At 44.2% G+C, this 23791-nt stretch overlaps 3 protein-coding genes across 6 annotated transcripts; 2 read left to right on the top strand and 1 right to left on the bottom strand.

Annotated features, from left to right (window-relative positions):
- On the top strand, nucleotides 1–815 carry LOC128743890 (probable peptidyl-tRNA hydrolase 2). The gene is made up of 3 exons (XM_053840616.1): nucleotides 1–60; nucleotides 116–261; nucleotides 326–815. The coding sequence occupies exons 2-3, from the start codon at nucleotides 124–126 to the stop codon at nucleotides 695–697; spliced, it is 510 nt and encodes a 169-aa protein (XP_053696591.1). The 5' UTR covers nucleotides 1–60; nucleotides 116–123; the 3' UTR covers nucleotides 698–815.
- On the bottom strand, nucleotides 706–20366 carry LOC128743622 (transcription initiation factor TFIID subunit 1). Of its 4 annotated transcripts, none has more exons than XM_053840271.1 (8): nucleotides 19778–20366; nucleotides 16848–19719; nucleotides 10654–11212; nucleotides 9151–10592; nucleotides 8989–9087; nucleotides 8746–8929; nucleotides 1611–2042; nucleotides 706–1413 (listed from the first exon to the last, which is right to left on the bottom strand). In XM_053840271.1, the coding sequence occupies exons 1-8, from the start codon at nucleotides 19954–19956 to the stop codon at nucleotides 803–805; spliced, it is 6378 nt and encodes a 2125-aa protein (XP_053696246.1). In that variant the 5' UTR covers nucleotides 19957–20366; the 3' UTR covers nucleotides 706–802. The 4 variants fall into 4 exon arrangements, with proteins under 4 accessions (XP_053696246.1, XP_053696403.1, XP_053696319.1 ...); XM_053840428.1 differs by having other exon boundaries at nucleotides 706–1410; XM_053840344.1 differs by having other exon boundaries at nucleotides 10654–11209.
- A 2462-nt stretch (nucleotides 20367–22828) lies between these two features.
- Nucleotides 22829–23564, top strand: LOC128732767 (uncharacterized). The gene is made up of 3 exons (XM_053826133.1): nucleotides 22829–23037; nucleotides 23093–23354; nucleotides 23409–23564. The coding sequence occupies exons 1-3, from the start codon at nucleotides 22914–22916 to the stop codon at nucleotides 23542–23544; spliced, it is 522 nt and encodes a 173-aa protein (XP_053682108.1). The 5' UTR covers nucleotides 22829–22913; the 3' UTR covers nucleotides 23545–23564.
- Nucleotides 23565–23791: the final 227 nt, after the last annotated feature.

Here is a 23791-nt window from a genome sequence, read left to right as displayed (position 1 = left end):
GAGAGGTTATGATCGGTTTTACTCGTTTTTCTTGAAGCGGTTTTTCGACACGCAAGTTTGGTGTGTTCTGCTCAAAATTATAGTGATAATTACTACAATTATTGTATTTTTCAAGATAAAATAATGATCGATGCTTCATACGTTGTAAGTGCTGTAGCACTTCTCGCCACATTCGCGTTCGGTTATAAACTTGGAACAGCTAAAAGACCCGGTGCAGGAAAAACTCAAACCTCCTCATCTTCCAGGAAGGAATCGGAAAATGTATTTATCAAACTAACAATTGTGTGATGTATTTGCCTATAAATTCGTGATTCTATTGGTATAGGTTTTCTCAGACTTCGGTGGCGAGTTCAAAATGATTCTGATTGTGCGGAATGATCTTAAAATGGGCAAAGGTAAGATTGCTGCACAATGTGGTCATGCTGCGGTGGGTGCTTATGAGGGAGCTCTCAAGAAGACACCCTCGATCCTGCGCAAATGGCAGAACGGTGGTCAGGCCAAAATAGCCGTTAAGGTGGAAACCGAGCAGCAGCTTATGGAAGTGTACCGCACGGCAAAAGCTAATAATCTTAACTGTTGCATGATTCGAGATGCAGGTCGGACACAGATTGAACCGAACACGAAAACCGTCCTAGCCATTGGACCAGCTCCGAAAGAAGTAATCGATATGATCACCGGCCATCTAAAACTGCTGTAGAGGGGGCATAAATATGGATAAAAGGTCGAATAAATTATTCTTGGATTCAATCCTCTGATATATTGATATTTATTCCTAACATTTCATTTGTATTTATCTGAAGAATTAAAACCACAAGTCCCCTCCATCATCGTTATCGTCGTTTTCATTAGCGTTATTAAAGATATCCATTTGTAAATTGTTCTGTTCGTCGTCGCTGTCCGAAATGGCAAGGTCTTTATGCAGTGAAGGTAAAGTCGGTAGTTGATCCTGCTGGGGCATTTCCATTTGCTGCTGTTTACCTTCTTCGGTCATTATTTGCTGTATAGTGAACTGTGGCTGTTGTTGGAACTGCTGGAAGCTAGGATCAAATGCACTGATTTCGCCCTGTTGAGGCTGCTGCTGATATTCAATCTGGCTAGCATCGACCTGCTCCATCTGACCGCCCTGCAAATTATCACCACCAAGTTGTCGATTGGACATTCCAAGAAAGTCGCTCGGATCATAGTTGGGATCGATTTCAACAGATTCATCGGCAGTCTGGGTGAAATATTGGGTACCACTGAGTTGAACCATGGCTTCAGCAGCCTGCTGACTGTCGCCTTCCTCTTGTGGAGGCATAATTGATGAGCTAGATGGAGCATTGGATTGATCCAGGGTAACCGAAACGCCTTCTTGATCGCTCATGGTGACCTCTTCAAATTCTTCATCATCTGTGGAATACTGACCACCGCCTTCTAGAAAACAAGTGATATTGATAAGCTTCTTTTCTATACATGTACCAGCAAGCAACAATCATTTAAAATGCGCGACAAGGGAACCATTTCCAAGCGATCTACAGTAGCTACTACTATGTGGTATCATGCTATATCTACATCACGAACTGACGACTAGTAGTTAACATAATTACACTATAACGCGTAACTACACTTACCTCGCTTCATTCGCCCGAAACCCCTTGAGTGTCCCAGAAAACCACCACCACTAGTAGGGATCGGCTGAGGCCCGAATTTCTCCTCGAATAAGACCGGTCGGTTAGTATCAGTTGATGGGGTAACTAGGTTGCTCCCGTAAACCGAGGTTCCCGTATTGACCATCCAGTTCATCTCGAAGGCAGAAGCGGAAGGATCGCTTGCCAATAGAGGTGCGGATGCGTTCGGTGGGATACCTCCGAATCCTGCCACACCACCTTCGGATAATCCTATAACCGAGCCACTGGGCCCGATTGCGCGTTGTGAAAGAGGACCCAACCGGAGTGGTTCGTCGTCCAAACCGTACACCCCGAAACCTTCCTTCCGTGGTCGACCGCGGGACCGCTTGAGTAGCATCATGTTCATCATGCTGGACATCGCCATACCCGGGAACTCTATGTGCAGAGACGAATTGATATTTTGAGGAGGTTGCATTTGATTCTGGCTGGCTGATAGTAGTAGGTACTCTGGTTAATAGTGACACACGAGCAACCTGCCTGATTTGAGCTTCGATGGAGTGGAGAGTGATTGAACACGTAGCGATTTAGTTTGAGTAAAGGTAACACGCAGAGAGACTGCAAAGTCAAGCCGTATGGGTTGTTATTTGAGTACCAGGATGCGTGGGAGACAAACGATTTTTTTTTTTTGGAATGCTGTGAATTTTTGGATGCACCCGATAGCACACAAAGGTTTTGAAAATTTGATAGAAACTGCCAAACTCTTACTTTTGATTCGATTTGTCCAGATACAGTGTTTCACGTGATTTACATAATTAATTCGGTATAATTTATGGCAATGCACTGATTAGATATTTGAATTTGAAATAACAAATTATGGTCCTCTATGTCTAAGATATACGTAATCGTGTAATATTAGTTTCATTATAGCGATTAGTATCAAAACAAGTGCGTTGTGATAGGTGGCATTTAGTTAAAGATGCAATGAATACAGGTGCGATACTACGACAATGGCCCGTATGACTAAAAGAAATTGCTTTACTTCTCCCATAAGATTTACACCGAAAAAGTAATTTTATCATACACGTTTTAAGTGCGCAAAGCACACCAGAGATATTTAGATTCGCTATTAAAGTATACAGTATAGTATCGTCAGTATCGGGCAGTCGTTTTCCAGTTTCCTCGAACGCCACTTAATCGTGCGTATACGGAACGCCAGAATCGACAATAACTTTCAAGTTCTGTGCTAAAAATTGCTTGGCTGCTAAATATTCACAGCTGAAACTCGTGTATGACTTACATCGTTGTCACGATACACAGGCGTATCAAAAATCCACTTCAGCACCAACATCACTGGGAACCAAGGTCTCTTTAGGTCTGAGGTCTCACATGCTGTCTGAGCCTTGAATGCATGATTTCAATCTTTTCAGCATCAATCGAAAATCTCGTTTGACTGTACCGTACACTGTTTTAAAATCCACAAACCGATAATGGGACTGATTGCAGGCTGTACTCCTGTATCTGATCTAAAGTCAAGCTGGTCGACTACCAGTTTGGTATACGCGGACAAAAGATTCGGCTATGGAATTGGATTTGAGCAAACTAATGCCTCGAAAGTTTGTACAGTTGAGTCGATAGTTCGTTTTGTAGTGGTAAAACTCAAACATTGATTCGTTTGAGGCTTGTGAAAAGACCTGACATGGTCGATCTGGGACAAGTTGTTTCCAGATATCTAGGTATCCAGGTAGCACTTACTGTAGATAGGTATAGATCGCCATCCCCCTGGCCGCGGAAAAGTTCATCAACTTTAGGTCATTCTTGACGCATGAAGAATGTATTTTATTATGGTTGGGCGGAAGATTTTCACCTTTCCAAACTGTGCATTTACACCTCCAATAAAACGATTTTCACATCGTGTTTCAGGCACTCGCCATGTTCCTCCAGCATATAGTAGTGGGAATACGAGCAAACTTAGCGGAGATTGGGTACTCAACCCCGATGGAAACTAAAATCGTACATCGACAGAGATGGAAGCACAGTGTTGTCTCGACACTATAAGATGTCTGCTCGATCAGTTAGAACCCCAAAAATTCGGCATGCTAGCTCTGCATGACATCTGGCGTAAAGGCTAGAGCGTGTGGAGGGTCCCTGGTGACAAAGCCCAATTTTAGCAGAGCTGTAGAACGACCAACGAGGTGGGATCGGGCTTGTAGTAAGGGACAAAATGCAGGAACGCGTAATGGACTACAGGCGATCCACGAGAGGATGTGTAGCCGAAACCTGGTGGTCAGAAGCATTTTCTCTTCCCTCAAAGATATTCACAAACCCACCTGGACATCCCCTGATCAACGAACATTGAAGAACCAAATCAACCATATTCTTATCGAGGTTTTTCTTGAACATCATCAGCGTACGCTCCCTACGGAGTGCAGATATCGACTCGGACCATTACCTAGTAGCAAAACATGTGCGCTCAAAACTATCGACGGTTTATACCTCGTTACAAAGCCGCCCTCCTCCGTGATTAGACAATGCGCGAGTTGCCAAAAAATACGTGCGCGTACTGGATGAAGTTCTGCCTTCCTCTATGGAGCTAGATGCTTCGACCCTCATAGACCGATGGGGTAGGATATGCGTGGCCATCAATGGGGCTGCAACCGCGGTGCTAGGTGAGGTAACGTCGAGCGCACGAAATGACTGGTTTTACAGGGCATACCAATAAGCGATAGTGAGGAAAAAAGCGCTCGGAAAAACTATCTAAACATTGCCGTGAGAGAGAATTTGGGCAAGTATAAACTAGCGCGGAATGAGTTGACCACGATCCTCAGGAGGAAAAATCGCCAGAAGGAGGACAGATACCGTGAAGAGCTAGAACAACGGTTCCGAGCTATCGAGATGCGTTCTATGAATTATATGAGAAAGTGAACTACCCTCGTGAGAGACACACACTGAAGTAAGAGAACAATAACAGATGGTGATGCAACACAAGCCAACCTACTGGTGCTTACAAATGATAGCAGCTTGCCGGCTCCCGATTTCGAAGCGATCTAGCAAGAAATCGGTCAGCTAAAGAATAATAGAACCGCCGGAAAGGACCGACTCCCGCCAAAAATCTACAAAAACTGCAAAGAAATACTAGCAACGGCACTTCACTGAATACTTTCAAGAACCTGGGAGTAGGAGAAACTACCGGGGAAATGGATGGAAGGCGTGGTCTGTTCCATCTATAAAAAGGGCGAACGGCTAGATTGCTGTAATAGCCGCGGCATTACTCTGGTCAACGCCGCCTACAAGCTGCTCTCCTAGATTTTGTTACAACGTCTATCTCCAATAGCAAGAGAATTCGTAGGCCAGCTGGATTTTATGAAGGTCCACGCTACTACGGATCAAAGTTTTACTCTCCGACAAATCCTCCGGAAATGTCAGGAGTATACGTGCTCACGCATCATATTTTCGTGGATTTCAGGGCCGCATGCGATACATTTGAGCGCGAACAGCTATAGCAGACAAGCCAACGCGGCTGCGCAAAGCGTCCCTGGAGCAAGTGATGTGTTATTGATATGTTTTAAATCATGTCCTAAAAGGGCCGGAGCAATAGATGTTACTGGTACTGATTTCACGAAAATGGACGTAACTTAGTTGTTTCTCGCCGGATTTCCGTTTACTTTCCTCCAATAAACTGGAAATGATGTCTAGTTTTGAGACAAAATTGGTTTCATCTAGAAATGTCTTATTTTGTAGAAGCTATGACCATTTGAATTTTGTCAAAAATTTGCCAATCTCGATGATTTTGTCTAACACCTGTCACTTGCCGTATTCGAAGGAAAGGTATTGCGAACTTCGCTCCCTTTCACTGCGTGAGCTTTACATAGGATTAAACGCTGTATAAAAGAGAACCAGTCGAAAATGCTTTAGACGACACCTGCAGAGACAGCGTGATTTGAAGGTGAAACCGGAAACTTTTTGGGAGTATGCAAGAGATCGGCGTAAAGAAGCGGGCCTTCCTTCAACCTTGACCCTGAATGGTGAGGTTGCTTCGGATCCTCAGTATAACAGTCAACTATTTGCTGATAAATTCGGGCGAGCGTTTTGTGATGAAGTGATCCCAGACGACCAAGTTACTCAGGCTGCTAACAATGTTCCGCTAATGACTGGAAAAACGCTGGGTACTCTCAACATCGTCGAAACAGTGTTCTCTGGAATCGCCTCAACGTTAAAAACCTGGACTAAAGCCGGCTCAGATGGTATCCTGTCTGAGTTTTTGAAGAAACACATCGCTCACCTACTTATCCCCCTTCGGCTGGTGTTCAGCCTGTCCGTCTCAAGCGGGGTATTTCTGTCCGTATGGAAAACTGCCCATATGTTTCCTGTTCATAAAAAAGATATTCGGAAAGACATCAGTAACTACCGTGGAATCTCATCATTGTGTGCCACTTCGAAGTTATTCGAGCTTGTAATCATGACTCCGCTGTTGTCCCACTGCAAACCATACCTAAGTGATGATCAACATGGATTCATCGCAAGTAGATCAACCACTACAAATCTCCTGTGTCTCACTTCATACATTGCGGAAAGCTTAGCGGATCGTGCTCAAACTAACGTCTATCCAGCTTTTTACGAGCCATAATGGCGGACGTGTTCGTAATATTTGAACAGCATTTTTGACATTTCCCTAATACATCGCACGTTTTCTTTCCGCGCGTTCACGGTAGAACTAAAGGAATGTACGGAAAGAAAACTTGCGATGTATTAGGGAATTGTCAAAAATGCTGTTGAAATATTACGAACACGTCCGCCATTATGGCTCGCAAAAAGCTGGATACTGATTTATCTGTGGCGTTCGACAGAATCAGTTTTGCTATTGCAATTGCCAAATTGGAAAGACTCGGTATCGGCGGAAGTGTGCTGCGTTGGGGTGATTCCTATCTCACAGGTAGTAAACTGATTGTGATGGTTGAAGGTTTTCAATCTAATGCGTTTCGGCCTCGTCTGGAATCCCACAAGGCAGTCATTTGGGACCGGTAATCTTCCTGCTGTACTTCAATGATGTCAACCACGTTCTTAAAGACCCTCGTTTATTCTACGCCGATGATCTGAAGGTTTACTTGAAGATTCGCTCGAAGGTCGATGCAAACCGATGCAACGTGAGCTTAACACCTTTATGAATTGGTGTAATTTGAACTGCATGCTCGTCAATCCTGAAAAATGCTCCATTATTTCTTTCGCCCGAATCCGCCAACCTGTGATTGTCAAATACAAGCTCGATGGTACTGAAATCCTAGGTGTCGACCAAGTGAAGAATCTCAGCGTTAACTTGGACAATCAGTTATCGTTTAGACAACGAATTTCCTCATTGTGGACAAAGCATCCAGAACTCTAGGATTCATCTTCCACATCGCTAAAGGCTTCACCAACGTGTATTATCTCAATGCATTATACTGCTCGCTCATTATACTCTCGAATACGGTTCCATTGTCTGGCATCCGTATTATCTAAACGAAATGGCCAGGTTTGAGTCGATTCAACGCCGCTTTTTACGTTTTGCGCTCTGTCATCTACCTTGGCGAGATCCGTTCCGATTGCCGAGTTACGAGAGACGATGACGATTGATCCATTTGGTGACACTTCAGGAAGGAATGTCGCAATAGCCTTGTTTGCTGCTGATATGTTACAGGGAAGAATCGATTGTCCTGCTATTTTGCAAACGATTCTTCTGAACGTACGCTCCAGGGCACTGCGGAATGACGCAATGCTGCGAATACCATTTCAACACACCAACTACAAAACAGTGCTATGACCGGAGTACAGCTAGTCTTCAATAGAGTTGCTGCTGTCTTTGATTTTAATCTGTCACGTGAAACTATCCGCCGAAACCTCTCTGTGTTTTTCTCTATCGACGACGTTTAAGAATTTTTTTTGACTGTGTGATTATTAATAGTATAAGAAACCACCATTCGAAAACTATAATCTGTTGATGTTGAATTAAAAAACGAAATAAATGAAACTATTTTCGGCGGAGTACAAACGGATAGCGGCGAGTCTCGTAGGCGTATAAACCACGAATTGTAGACACTACTTGGGACAGATTTCCTTCGTATATCTGGTGAAAATTGGGTGACTACGGTGGGCTGGCCACGTCGCAGGATGCCGGACGACTATGCAGTGAAATCCGTTCTCTTCAAGAACCCCACCGGCATCAGGAATAGAGGGGCCCAACGTGCTAGATGACTCAACTAGGTTTAAGCCGACTTGCGTTTGTCAAGACGTTCATCGAATTGGCAACAAGTAGCCGAGGACCGAGGACAGTGGAGAGGAATTCCTGATACGACAAGAGCCACCACGGCTCTCTGCTGGTAGAAGTAAGTAGGTAAGTATAGAAAATGGCAGGAACGATGGGCAGGATATTGTTTCCAACTACCATACCAGTTTCCACGGTGGATGGTACTTAGGTTGGATATTCAGCTTTTGCAGTCTCATAATGGCTCAAACTTTTTTCTGTATCCCTTAGATTTCCTTTGAAAAAGGCCTAACCTAACGGTCAATACGTCAGTTTTACAACAAACCATTGTTTTGAAATTATTGAGACTGTAAAAGCAGAATATCCAGTTTAAGAAAATCTGCGAAGATTAACGACGTTTTTCATTCCTCTGAGTTAATGTCAATTACTGAGAAAATAATCAATTGTAGTTAAGAATGTAACTTTAGTGCCACAATTGACACGTCCTTTTTATCCGAGAAACAGAACTGTAACTTGTCCAATGAAGGTCAATTTTTGTTGGTTATTAACATTTGTTTCGAAAGTTTTGTACGATATTCTACGCTTAATTTTAAACAAACATGCTTAAACCATGCTTTGCTTTGGGAAGAGTAAATGCTTAATGTGAAAGTTGAAAAATTGATAAACTAAAAAATTTGAGGCTAGAGATATTGACTAAGATTGTTTGTTAGACTTGCATCTTACAGGAAAACCTTATTCATTTCACTATCAGGAAAATAAAGAAGGTTATGATTAAGCTGAGAATGATGCATTCCAAAACATGTACAGTGTTAGTAAGCCGTGCAAGCGTGCATGTCAAGGAAATGATGCAGCAAACCCAAACTAAACTAAAAGCAAACACCGAGCAAGAACAAGCGCACGTACCTTCATCGAGCGGCATTTTCTTCGGTCGACCTCTTGCCTTCTTGGTGTCTAGATGACGTGGTTTCATCAAACCACTAGGTCCAGGCCGGCTGGACGCCATTGACGCCGACGATGACGGTCGCTCCAGATTGCTGATGTCTCCTTCGCCAAAGTCTGGAGATGTGTCGCGAGATCCTTGGAAGTACTAAAACAAAAACCAAATATTTACACACTTCAAATCATTAGGAGTCACCCGTTTTTTACTTTTTCCCGCTCATCATCTTCCCAGTCCATATCAGCTTCGTTTCGCGCACGTTCCTGCACCAAGGCAATGTTTTTCTCCAGCTGAGTCATGTTGTCCATCTGCAAAACAACACCGTGAATTAATTCTCTTCTACCTACGTAATATATTGCATCCAAGTTTACCGCTTCCAGTGCTTGCCGTACGACCTCGACCATATGGCGGGCTTGCTTGGTGAAGTTCGCATCAACCCCGTTGTACGTCTCGCAGTTGTCGGCAATCAGTTTAATATCCTGCAAAAGATCGCCGCGCGAATGATATTTATGAGTCGCAACCTTTTTGGAAACCTTCTCCAAATCCATCGGTTTCCTGATGATGGTGTAGTAATCCTTGACCAACCTTTTGTTGACCGGTTTCAGGAACGGCCAACTCTCCGGCATCGCTTTCAGTGGACCATTCACGTACTCACCAAGCATATACGAGAGGGCCACTTGGTCGTCATCGTCCAGCAGCGGGTTGATACTTTTCTCCAACCGAGCTAGTCGTTCTTCTTTTTCTTGCATGCGATCTTTACATTTCTGCAGCATACGTTGAGCGGCCATCGTTAGCGAACTCTTAGCTCCGTTGTATAGTGAAGAATTCTCTACAATCTGATTGACGTCCGTGATAAATTCCTCCCTGGTTTGGTATTTTTTCTGTCGAATACGTTCTCGAATTGTTTGGAGATCCATTGGACGTTGAATGATTTTGTGATAATCGGCTACCTGTTTGGCATTCACTGGGAACATAAACGGGGTTACATCCGGCATATCGCGCATCTCGTTCAGAATCTGCTCTAGAATCGAAGAAAGCAACACGACCGGGTCCGTTCTTCGTCGATTTGCTGTCTTATTGTGTCGCTTCAGATAATCACAGTTTGAATCACCTCCAACTCGTCTCCGCTTTTTGCTTACTGCGTCTTTTGGTACTTTTAAGAGCAATGTTCTTCTCCTAACATCTTCGTGTCGTTTTAGAAGTTTACCGCTCAGTTTGACCTTTGTTCCATCGACGTTGACAAGATCTTCATCATCCGCATTTAATTCCTTCTCGATTTCCTCTTCTTGCTCTTCTGTCATTGCAACATTCAGTGACGGAGTTGGAATCGTTCCGGTATACAGTGGACAAGCTTTGTTAGTTCGCATATGTCCCACCTGGCCACAGGCACCGCATTTCAGTTTCAAGTCTGGCTTCAATTTGATTTTCTTTCGTGACGAAGGACTATGTTCCTTAGAATGACTTTCTTTTGGCGTAGAAAGATTGGTGCTGGACTTCGAGCTAGGCGTTTCTCGGTCACCCAGACTGATGGGCGTGCCAACACTTTGGTGCTGATGCTGCTGTTGGAGCATACCGATTTTCTGCTGGTTGCGCTTAATTCGTCGCAACTGTTCCTGAATGCGACGCTTTTCACGCTTCATTTCCTCCTTCTGTGCTTCGTCCAATGTTGCAAACTGTCGAATGAATGCTTCATCCTTGGTTCGTCGAATTTTTACGTACGCATCGATAACCGGCGATCGGCGAACTATTTCGACACGAGTAAACTCACGTCCCTCCGAGTTTTTAAACGTTCGTGTGATTTTAAGAATTTTAGCTAAAACAAAATATTTAAATTTTATTATTCTAAGCACAGGTAACTAACGGAAAATACATACACGTTGGCGACGGTTGCAAGTCTTTCAGTTCTTCCTCTTTCTTTTTGCCACCCCGCGAACTGCCCTGTTCTTCCATAATCTTTCGCAGCAGTTCTTGCCGTTCCTGCTCCTCTCGTTCCAGCGACAGTTGCGTTGACGTTTTCTTGTTCGCCAACATATTCTCCAAATTTTTGCCCAACTCTTCCAGATCAGACTCCTCCGAAGCGGTCGACTCACCTTCGTCGGTGGAGAGCACTTCCGACGAGGCAAGTACCCGATTTTGCAGATCGAAAATACGCTGGCACTCTTCCTTGTAGCGTTCCTGGTGTTCGGCGATCGAGAACCGATTGCCACGGGAAAATTTATCCATTCCTTCCTCACCGGCCTTTGCCTTCTCGGTCGACAGCGTACGGACCACGTCGATGACCTCCCATCGCGATAGTTTCTTGATTTCCTCCTCCGGTACTTGGAATTTGCGCAGCAGTGCCTTAGCGTTGTTCAGCGACAAACGACGAAGATCGGCATCCGTTCCGGTGACGGTTCGCTTCGGCTGGTTTTCAATTTCCTCCTTGTTCTGCTGCTGGAAGAAGTAAGAAGCAGGTTTGTTTGTTAAGCAAGAACTTTCTTTGTTTGTATGCGATATTGTTTTTCGGCCTACAGGTCGGCCTCCAAATAAGACGCGAGTCTAACAAACTTGTAGCTCAAAATTATCGTATACAATGGACCGAAGGGTTACAGAATTTTGGGAAATTTTGCTCGCAGGCATGCTTAATGAACGCATGAATTTCTTATTCATTTATTGCAGCGACAGGTGGACATCGAATACGGATGCTACCTTGTCAAACGTCCTCTGGAGACCACTGAGGGCTCTGTATCGCTGTATCGAAGATTACACCAAGGTCTTTGATATGATCGACTCGCTCGATAGTGCTCGATAGCAGCGTGTAATTAAAAAAACAGCGTCTTTTTACGCGAGAATGATTTTACAGAGCACTTTGAGGGATTTACAACCATTTTGTTTAACTTACACTAATTACCGAAGACATCTAGCTGGTGCTGGAGTGCGAGACAGTCTTCAATTGAGCGGATACGATGGGAATTTTATTACGGCGCAGTCAACTACGTCGCTAGTTAAACTGTCATGACAAAACGGGCTAGCAAACTTTTCAGCGAGTACGCTGCAGATGTCTGTAGAATTTGAGGCAGCTTCATCGCGATAAATCATAGGCAGCCCGCATCCTTGAGTTGTTTGTTCACAAACTTCAGGAAAGCTTTGGGTTGCGACCTGTCTTTCCTCTAAATCCTGCGTTGATATTATAAAAAACAAATACGAGTGACCCGCTTGTTGAGTTTGTATATTTGGGATCGCTGATCACCGCCGACAATAATACGAGCAAGGAGATCCAACGACGCATTCAAGCTGGAAATCAAGCCTTCTTTTCCCTTCGCAAGACGCTTCGATCAAGGAGCATACGCCGCCGCACAAAACTGACGATGTAAAACAAAGCAAAGCCTAGGTGCTACATTCCGTTATCGAAACTTCTGCTTTTATACGACAGACTTCGCAGCCAGCTGTTAGTAGAGTGCAGGACAATTGCACGGCCAGTTGCTACGATTCTATTGACTCTGACAGCCTCTCCCAGTCGAGATTCGAACATGGGACGATTGGCTTATTAGGCCAGCGTCATACCTCGAAGCCAACTCGGAGGCTGACGATGTACAAAACGTTAATCAGACCGGTAGTCCTCTACGGACTTGAGACAGTTATTTTGTTTACGGAAGACATACGTGGTGGAGGCATACGAATCTCGAGCTACAGGCTGCTTGGAGAGATTACCATCGTACACCTGGCAAAACTTGGGAGACTACTGTGGGCCGACTACATCGCAAGGATGCCGGACGACTATGCAGTGAATTCCGTTCTCTTCAAGAACCCCACCGGCACCAGGAATAGAGGGGCTCAACGTGATAGATGGCTCGACCAGGTTGAAGCCGACTTGCGTGTGTCGAGACGCGCAACGAATTGGCGACGAGTAGCCCAGGACCGAGAAAAATGGAGAGGAATTCTTGATACGGCCGGTAATGAGAGCGCACGATGTTTGAAAAATTTTCGTAGAGCGGCTCGTTTAAGTTATTTGAGTCTTTGCCATTCACTTGTTTGCCAGGGAGCACGTGACCGGAATGATTTACTTTTTTCGGGATATGTCTATCAATGACATACCACAAAACATTTGAGATGGTTTGCGCGGCTGTATCGGCGTCGTGATCGTTAATGATATTATCCCAACTCTGAAAAAATCGTCCGAAACAGCAGCGGTGGTGGCGGTGTCAAGATCGCTAGCGTAGTTGTCTTCTACAAAGATGACTAACGCAGGATGATGTGGTACATCTTCACCTAATGGCAGTGGAGCTGTTGAGTTGGACAGTGCGGCATCTTGTGTAGAGAAGATACACAGGCCAAGGCAGCGGTTATAACTCATTAACTCATCATTAATTTCTGAAAGGGGGCGGCGCTGTAACTGTCGAGAATGCTGGTAGCGCCGGTATGGAGTACAAAAAGCGCTGGATCAGGGTACAGGAAACTGCGTATCCCAACTACTTCCACATTATGTCGGGTAGATTTTAGTACTCCAGTATCATAATCTGGTAGACTGGAGAAGCCATCTCGATCACAGTGAAGACAGATTCGCAGTGCGTATTGACAAGAGCGATTTTTTTTGTATGCCAGAAGAGCATTGGGTTAAAAGGCCACTGTGACAGTCTTAATGATCGCCTTTTGTGGCAGGCCCCGCTTACTGCACTCAGTTTACGGACCGCTCATACCCATTGATGGAGTTGAGCCGGATAGTTGTAATCCAGTGCCCCAATTTGGTACTACATGGATTATAAAGCCAATGACCGTTTTGGGATTTAGGCTCCACACTTGATATGGAGTAAGAAGTCTTCTGAAGAAGTTGTACATTGATAATGCAAGAGCCCCGTAATCGCAGAGCAGATGCGCTGAACTATGAGGTTCGGAGTTACAAAAGCGGCAGGTGTCGGATGATAGCTTGCCGATATTCTTTAAATGATAAAAAGCGGAACTGCGTCCTGTTAAGAGCCCCCTGGACGTGCGTAGTTCACTACCAGTTAAATGGAAAAGTTTTTTAGCTACTGCAGGATTAGGTTAAATAAACTGTTTAGCTTGTCTACAGCCCTGTGTTTGATTCTAACGGGTTACTATTTCTAGTTTTCCGCATGTCATCAATTCACGGTGGATATGGAGGTGCCCAGAAACGGTTCAGGGCCAATAAATTGCTCAGCCGATCCTTGTCTTGCTAGGTTGTCAGCAAACTCATTGCCCTCGATTCCGCAATGACCGGGCACCCAAAGTAATAAAACTGTGCTTTGACGAGAGAACTCCCTAAATGGCTATGCGGCACTGCCAAACTAATTTGGACACACATTTGGCGAAGTTCAGTGTCAGTAGTGCTGCTTGACTGTCCGTGAAGATACCGATTTGCGCATGTCTATACTTTCGTTTCAAACGCATTGTTGCACAGATGTATATTGTATATAGTTCTGCTTGAAAAACGGTGGGCCACTTTCCTAATGTGATAGTTTCCCTGATGCCGGGTCCGTATACTCCGGAGCCTGTGCAGGCCCCCAGATCTGGCCCTCCATTATTCCACATTGAGCGATCTATTTCAATCACCTCATATGGGTCGTTCGTATTGGGCCTGGCTTCCTGTAGTCAGAGACTGAAGTTACTAAGGGTGTCAGATTGAACTCCCGAAGTATGCGAAGATGACCGATTTGGTCCCTTCCTGCGGGACGAGAGTAGATGCCGATTGTTCCAGCCATTTGCCCGAGTTCTGATCAGAGCAAGCCAGTATCAAGTATCCATTCTTGAACTTAGGCCTAATTTTTGGAGTCTCCTGGTCAGCTATGTGATCCAGAAGAACGGTGCGGACAGTCTGGAGCTCATCCGTAGTGAGCAGGAAAACAAGATAATCAGCCGTAGTTATGGCTACGCTGAAAGCTTCTACTGTTTCCTTATATGTGCACCCCGCAGGTGGTTTTGGCGCCGAAAGACTCGCGCAGGCGCGGCTCCGTGGTCTCTTTTTAGTGAGACCTTTGTTGATGATATTCGGAGACTCCGTATTAACGGATCGTTGCCTTTTGGTAACGACCAGATTCTGCTGGCCGGCCGGCAGAAGGGCGAGTTCCTCCGCTTCCTCCTTTGAGTAGGCCTTGCAAAGATACTACTTCTGCCGTCACCGTTGCGCGTTAGCGAGACACTTGGCCACAACGAGACATCTTGGCCACAACGCACAACAACAAGGTCCGATCATGCAGCATAACTGAAATCCAAATCTTCGAGAATCTGCTCCAAACAGTCTGTAACTCACGGGGTCATAACAACCCAGCACTTACGATACCCCCTAAACCAAGTCTCAGGGACGGCAAACGTTCGCGACTTATTGTCTAGAAAACACCTGAAACCTTCTGCTTTAACTTTCCCTTTCATTCACGACTTTTTCTTGGGCAACTCCTGCCTTTTGGTTTCTAAGGTTTCACTTCCGACGGAGATGCAGACCGGGATCCGATTGCGGTCAGGTCGGTGACTTTTGGCACGAGGTTCGAGATGGCTTGGTTAAGCGCGATGGCGACTATGCGACGTAACTTCGATGGCGTCGATGGCATGCACGCTCTTTCAGCTTCGGGGTTGACGGATGTGGTGACAACGGCGGACCTTTGCGTACGTGAGGACCAAAATCGGTACAACTCAGGTGTAGTTCGGGGTCACGTCGGAAACCGTAAGATAAACGCAGGAAACTCTGGGGTCCTTTTGTTTGCTTTGCTATACACGCCTATCCTTTCCTCCTTCAAGTTCTCGGTATTTCTGTCTGTCACTTCTGTTTTCCTTTTAATTTGTGTATTTAATCAAACTTTTGGTCTTATTTTCGTCTTTCTATTTTACTTTGGGCACTGCTATGGATTTAGACTTCACGGACGGTTTGACTTCAAGCTAATCGCTTCGATTAGCTTTTGCCCAATCCAACGACCTATGATCTTTCTTCGCGCCAAGAACCGTACTCTTTCTTGTTTATCATTTACTTGCCATTCTTAATCCACACAAGTTTGACTCTATTTTTCCGTCCCCTGGTGGTGGGTGGGTGGAAACCGCTGACCCGTGGCTGCGTCCGCCGTCGGAGAAAGATGTACGCAATAGGGTGTTCCAAGTACTTTCTTGACATTTTAGTTCACAATTATTTTACACGCGCGACAGTCTCACAAATCTTGGGCAGAGACTAAGCCGACGGTTACAAGTCCCAATTCTTATTGTCTATTGTAGTCACTCTTAATCCCTGACGAACCGCTATCAGAATGCCCCCTCCAGTTGATTTTCGCAAGTTTTACGGATTTCTGTCACAGCGCTTGTTCGATTAAGGGGTAACCTTCCGACGGCGGGCAATTAACGTTTGTTATGATTTCGCCCAGTCAACTTCGAGGCATGATACTGGACTAACGAGCCAGTCGTCGCATATGCGATTCTCGGCTGGGCGGTTTGGCTAGAGTCAGTAGGATCGTTGCTCTAGTTCTGCAATTGTCCTGCACTCTAACAGCTGGCTGCGAAGTCTGTTGATAAAGCGTCAAATCTTAAAGACGTTTGTACCCAAGGCTTTGCTTTGCTTTATTATGATCTGTCCGTTTGGTTTGCTCAACAAACGATAATCAACCATTGTAAAGCTAATACTCGAACAAGCGCTTGATCAACTTGGAGTAATACCTAATTGTCTGACGTGCTTCGCTAATGTGCTTAGCTTCAACGCCCATCTATTAATTTGTGTCCTTGAAACACAAAACATTACTTTTCGAGGAGATAATATATCCAGGGAACCGATTTTCAGGGAACTGTTCATATTATATGAACAAAGATGTAAGCAAATTTTCTCCGCAATACAGGAAAAATGTCTGGAAGAAATTTTTCGCGGCGGTGGAAACACTTTTATGAAAAATTTTCAATTCTTTTTTCTAGTTTGTCATATGACAAAAATTGTTCGATAGTGTTTTTTAGTTTCAGAAGGTTCTAAGGAAGTTTTAATGGAAGCAAAGAAAACATTTCTCACACAAGTCAATGATTGCTTACTGGATTAAGCTATGGAGGTTACTGGATTAAACTATGTTACAACGCATGCAGATTACGCAACTAAGCTAAAGGAAAAACTCACCGTTGGTTTGTTGGGCATCCGCACATAAGAAAAGCCTTCTCCACACCCGGTCGGATCGGCTGGGCCGTTCAACTGTAAGATGCACTTGCCACGCATCGCCTGAATGTAGGCTCGTGTTGTATTCCACGGTGCCACCTTCACTTCATCGTCCATCTTGAGCTGCATTTCCTCATCGTCGTCCTCTTGCTGGGCGAAAATAAATTTCTCTCCATAACCGGCATCCTTTAGGCGCTGTTCGGCAGCAATCATGCTGAAATAAGCACAGCACTGTTCGGGAGAGACCATGGCTCGAATTTCCTCCTCCGATGGCAGTCGAAACTCCGGTTTGATAACCCAAAAGTTGGAATCCATACCGGTACGCTTGAAGTCGGCGCACTGCTTCAGACGCTTCCGAATGCTACTTTCCGAATGAGCCGGGAAGGCTTTCTTAATGTCGTCCATTCGAATTTTGCGCGGGTTGTCTTTACTTTTCCAGAACAAGCGATAGATGAAAACTTGAAGAAAATCACGCACAAAGTTGTTGGCCCTTTTCGAATTAGGGCCGGGAACTTCATACAGCGGGCACTCCTGTCCGGCAGTAAACAAGGCGTCGATTTCTCGGATGTAATAATTGCTGCGTGTCCGGATTACAAGAAAATCAGTCTCGTGAACCGAGTGCGGATAGATCGGAGCTCGGTACATGTTATTTTCAACGACCTGAATGCATTGCCCCGGGTGAAGAATACCCAAGAACGGGGAAGTGTGGGCGTAGTGCGTTTCGCCATATCGATACTCTGCCGGACCGCTATCCTTGGCAGCCTTTCTTTTATAGTAGTTTTTGATTTTGGTCGCCATTCCGACCTGGTTCATGAGTGGGGGATGTTCTTCACAAAACTCGACAAGGATCAGTTCGCCATCCCGTCCAGATAGATCATCTGGCGTCCGCATAAAGAATACATCGCCACCGCCGGAAGCGATTCGCTCCAATTCACGTTGTTTTGCTTTCTTTTTGATGTTTTTCAGTAACGGGAGTACCGGTTGCGGATTAATCGAGGCGAGTGCACCGTGTGAATATTTTTTCATAGGCGGTCGGTGGAACATTCGTAGCTTCATCGGTCCCATGTGAGTTGGTATGAATGGAGCACGAAGCTCGACGACCGGTGTGGAATGTTGCAGCAAATTGCCACCGCTGACCTTGAGCTTGAGGGTGGCTTCCGATGATTTTGCCATGTAGAAAACATCATTGGAAATGTTGAAAGGATCGCGATCGGGACTTTTTGGAGGTGGTGGAGGAGTATCTTCCGCAAGAACGTTGATGACGCCCGCTTTTCCCAGCAGAATTTTGGATTTTTTGACGTGCGGATGAGGAATTTTTACCTTTGGAGTCGGACCAGTGTTTCGTATGATCTTAGACGGATCGATGTCATCCGGAATGCCAAGAATTATGTTCTCATCATTGGGATCCAACGTGAGAACCTTCGGTTTGGGAACTTTTTTAACTGCCTCTGCATCCCAGATAACTTCATCTTCCCATTTGCTGTAGACAAGCTCCTCATTTTCAACCGGAAATATACTGTACCATGTATCGTCATTTTCTTCGTTCTGCTTATTCTGAGCGGCATTAATGATCATTTGAGCTTTGCTCATTTTACCTTGGCCTGTATTGGGAAGCTTCGAACTACCAACTGCCGGAGAGGAAGGCATACTTTTACCCGGTTGACTGAAAGCTCCTGCAGTTCGAGAACCACTTGACGGAAGCCATCCAGCGGCGTTTATTTTGGAATTAAGCTTTTGTAGCACCTTGTGCTTTATATCGTTGCCATCCCAAACCACATCATCTTCCCAGTGTAACTGAGATACCATCAGAAAAGCGTCATCGGGAAGAGGTTCTCCTTTGATTTCAACTTCTTCCTTTCGATCTGTAGTTTTGAAGCCGTAGTCGAAGTTTTCGCCCGTTTCGGGAACATCCAACATGTCGTACCATACTTGGGCAGGACCAAAACGCCAATCTGCAACTTTCGGCTTCGAATCGCCTCCAGCGTCGGCTTCCGGTTTTTCTTCTTTCTCTTCTTCACGAGTAAGACTTAACAGTCGATCCTCGTCATCGGAAGCCCAGTGATCTCGAGACGGGATAGGTGCGTACACCAAATTAAATCCATGAGCCCGACGAGGTTCATCAGAATCCGACGTAGAATCGGAGCCCTCCTTCAGCTTCTGCTTTTGCTGTTTTTTCTTGCGACGACGTCGAACGCTTCTCCAGATTTGGGGTAAACTTGATACCTTACCCGGACCGAAAAGTCGTGAAAATCGCAACACCTTATCCGGACGAAAATCTGGAAACAATTCTCGTACATCAACGTTTGCATATTTGGAGGGTAACATAGCCGCTAATGGGGTATCTAGTTTTCGCTCGACCTTGGGTTTTTCTGAACCAGACGTTTCCTCACCATCCTCACGCCCTTCAGTTCCACTAATCGGTGCACTCGGTGGGGGCATCAGTTCTTTATCATCAACTCCTGCACGACCTTCATCGTCGTCTTGTTCATCGTCATCTTGGCCGGAATGTTTGTCAGTTTCTTCGGCATTAGAAACACTTTTTACATCAACCTTTGTAACCGGAATTGCAGCTTCAATATCGTCATAATCATCTTCTCCATCATCCTTTCCTTTTTCGGACGGTTGAATTGCTACCGGCAAATCTTCTGCAAGCTCATTTATGTCAGAATAATCCACAGCATCTTCAGCTTTCTGTTTGTAATTTGAAGTATCATCATCATCGTCATATCGACGATGATCATCGCTGGACGAGGAATCGTCACTGTCACTATTCAATTCAACCCGTTTCTCAGTACCATCAGTTAAGACGTCTGCGAGAAAAGAAGACAAACCCATCCTGTGAATAAATACATGTTAGAATTAAACAAAAACTAGCCAGCTTGTTTTGTTCAAACCTCGATAGCGATGAGAGATGCTGTTTCGCTTCCTCATCCAAAAAATCGTTTTCCAGCCGTCCATGCTCGTCTACATTACCGAACAAAAATCCAGCTAAATTCAGCTCTCCCTCCCCTTCGTTGTCGTCATCGTCATTTTCCATACCAGCATCGTTTTCATTTTCACTGTCGTTATCCATGATTTACGTTTACGTCTCGGGAGGCAAGTAAATCAAAACAAACACCACCCACTCAACTGTTTGCAAACAAACCCGGCGAATACTGTAGGCAGTAAAGAATTCAACCAAAAACAAAAGTCCTTTTAAACCACACACGCACCAATGCACCGGCGGCAGCGGCAAACCAAGAGGTCTTTCCGATACCGATTCTGACAAATGACAGCTCACCGTCACCGATGCCAACGGGTAGAAAAAGAGGTTAAGCGCTGATCGATTGTAGTGACCTGAGAAAATTGCTTATTTCTATTCCGTAGCACTTTTTTCGCGAAAAATAACACTTCACCGAGCTGCAGCGTAGAATAACGAACACTTTTCCGATAATCCAAGTGCAAACACTGCAACTTTTGCAGGTTTTTTCGCTAAAAAACTGACCGACCGACAGCGAACAAGCGACCGCTGTGATATTTTTCTTGTTTTGCAGAAATCAGGGATGCCAGGATTTTTACTCCGCAATTGTTTTACGATGATCCAAAAACTCGCTGTTTGATCGGAAAACATCGTATGCTATTACACTCGTCAATCGAGACGATTCTGATCGGAACAAACCCGATCGGAATGCAGAATCGAGACGATAGTTCCTATTGCAAAACGAAGATTTTACAAACGTAAAATAATTAAGGAAAGATCGCCTCTATTCTACATACCGATCGGAGCTGGATCCGATCAGAAATTGCGCTTCGATCGGAATACATCGTATGCTATAACACACGTCGATCGGGTCTTTTCTGACCGGATAAAGCCCGATCAGAATGCAGAATCGAGGCGATATTTTGCGATTTTGGCAAATTCGGTTTGACGGTCAAGAAGTGGCAATTGAACTTCTATACGTTTAAAACCACTCAGTACAATACCAATATGGAAAATTCGCCTCTATTTTTCATACCGATCGACGAGTGTTATAGCATACGATTGTCGAGTTCAGCCGTGACATCCGTTTAATCTGTGTAACGCGTCAGAACTATGACTGTACTATACTACATCAGCCGAAATATCGGAATATCGGATAGAAGCAGAATCTTATAACCCGAGTCACTTCTCCCAGCGCTTTTCTATCAAGAGCGAAGAGCGCTATTTTAGTAACAAGCGAGCTCTCTCACGCTCTTCATGTTCCCACATTCACACTTTCTATTTTATAATTATCAATCGAAACTACTTGTAACATCTAACATATACATGCATATAAATGCGATGTAGTAGTTTATCTGTTCCTGTCGCTCGCAAGTTTACGATCTTCGGAATAGCCGATCGTTTAACTGCGCGTACCATATTGCTTAGTGTTTCGAATAATATTCAAATCGAACGTAAACACCTAAATCTTGGATCATACCTAACATAATCATCGGACATATTTTTGATCGGTAATTATAACATTTTTCTTCTATGCTCATTACTTCTCTACAACGATGTATTCCGATCGAAGCGCAATTTCTGATCGGATCCGGCTCCGATCAGTATGTAGAATAGAGGCGTATGGCTGGTAAAAAGCTGGATAAATTCCGATCGAACACGTTTCGATCAGAAACATCCCGATCGACGTATATGTTATAGCATAAACGTTGTATTTCGATCGACGCGAAATTTCTGGATAGAATCGAGGCGATTGTTACCGATGTGAAGAAGTACTTAAGGCCCCCATACACGTACACATATGTTGGGTTGGAAATGAACAAAATGTTGCAGGGTCATTCCGGTCGAGCGGCGAGCCGAACATTTTCTTCTGCCAGTTTGGTTCGTGGCACTCATACACCAGCGAGCGTGTTGGACGAGCATGAATTCACCAACATTTTCGGCCAGCATGTACGTACGTGTATGGGGGCCTTTAAAGTATCTATACTTATAGGATTGTTACCACGTTTCGATTATGGATAGTAAGCATATTCCGTGCGTGAAAATCAAACTATAGTTACTATATATATAGTTCGGCGGATAGAAAACCAGGCGAATTGGCATCCCTGATTTATGAAATTAAATTTGAAATTATGGTGAAATGTGCAGGTTTTTACGAAAAATAATCACTGGCGGGTGTTGAAAATGACTAGTTCTATGAAAATAAAGTGAGTTTTTTTAACATTACTCCTGCATTTTGGATTTTGAAAAGCTTTTGGCTCCGCTTTTGACGTTTATTTGGCTCCCGATTTTCTATCCGCCGAACTATATATATAGTAACTATAAATCAAACCTCTAAGCATTTTCATTTAAGTTTGGCATTACTGCCTAAATGCCCGAAAGCTGGTCTCATCAAGTCTGAAGTTTCAGTGAAAAGGCCTTTGTCATTAGGGGTCGTCGTTTAACGATATAACGGTTCATGATTATTTATTTTTAGATGCATATTTAATAGGACACAAACATTACAGCGTAGCACAGCGCATACTCCCTTTGAAAAATTAACTTCATTCTGATGTTTGCTTTTTACATGGCTTTACTTTGGATGATAGAATGCAAACGCGTATTTTACTTGTGGCATCATTTGCAGAGGTCCCTTGTGGTATCCCTGTGGCTGTTTTTTGTTTTTGTCCTGCACACGACCCCTGCGGCTGATATCTTTGCTTGCGATTTTTGCCTCGTTTATAGCGTACGCAACGTTTAGCAAACTTTACTATTACTTGGTTCCGAGTGTGATAAAATTTATGTTTCGAAGTTGTGCTTTGAAAGATTAAACATTATGCTCGATGCTCTATTGTGCTGGTATGGTATTCATTGTGATTGTGTGCCAATTGTGGGATCTTATAATTTTACGCGAAAGTTTAACGTGTTACGCCCTTCAGAAATAACCCCCTGCATTTTGAGCAGCTAACGGCTAACAGAAAATCGAAACGAAAACATAATTTTCATTTAAAAACTTGGCGTTAGTGCAGTCGATTTTTTAATTTTACACCTTCTGATAATACTGTTTTTTAAATTGTGTTTTACTCGGAATAATGAGCAAAACTACGCTTGCCAGCTACAGTAACTGCATGCAAGTAATTTGTGCGGAGAATGTGATTTGCACCCGAGTTGCCGAACAATTGCGGCAACGAGCGGAGAACGTTATGGCTCGTAGAGGTAGGTGAATGAATTTTCGCGATTCAACAGCTTCTAAAACAGCGAAAACTTTTAGAGGCCGTTGCACTACGCATACACGAAAAGCACCTGGAAGCCCGGCGACTGGACGAGGAAATTCTGAAGCTAATGAAGGAATCAAAACCTGTCCAGGAATGCGTAGCAGTTGCTGAAGCTAGAGCCGCTGAACAGTTACAGCAACAATCCGGTACAGAAACAAAGCAACAACAATCTGCTGGTCAGGAGGAATTGACCGGCCAGGCCAGTTTGAATCAGCTTCCGTATTTATTAGAGAGACGTCGGTTCTTAGAACAGGAGAGGTAAGTCGTTGTAGTTTCCAATCCGGATGATTTGGATTTTTTTTTATCTTTTAGACCTAAACTATTAGCACTGAAGCGAACACTTGCTGAGTCATTAGATAGAAATAACATATGGGACATTTTACCCAACTTGATGGAGGAGAATAAAATGATAGACGACCCTCTGGAATCCGCTGAAATAGTTGATTGAAAAATTTTAGATAGATTTGTAGCGTTACTATTATTTAATCTGTTTTCTGAAAATAACTATTCCTAAACATAAAAAATAAAAATGAAACTTATTATAAAATTGTTAAGCGGCTACTAGGTTAAAAATCTATCACGACCCGCTAGTTCCAGGTCCGATTTTTGAAAAACTGGTGCCAGAATAAGCCAAAAAGTGTACTTCTATTATTATTAGTAGGGTAAGACAGGGCAAAGAGTGTCACGTAAGCTCA

Source organism: Sabethes cyaneus, chromosome 1 (genome assembly GCF_943734655.1).
Source record: "Sabethes cyaneus chromosome 1, idSabCyanKW18_F2, whole genome shotgun sequence".
NCBI lineage: Eukaryota > Metazoa > Arthropoda > Insecta > Diptera > Culicidae > Sabethes > Sabethes cyaneus.
The sequence above is the reverse complement of the archived record's forward strand: the minus strand, read 5'-3'. Positions and strand labels throughout refer to the sequence as shown.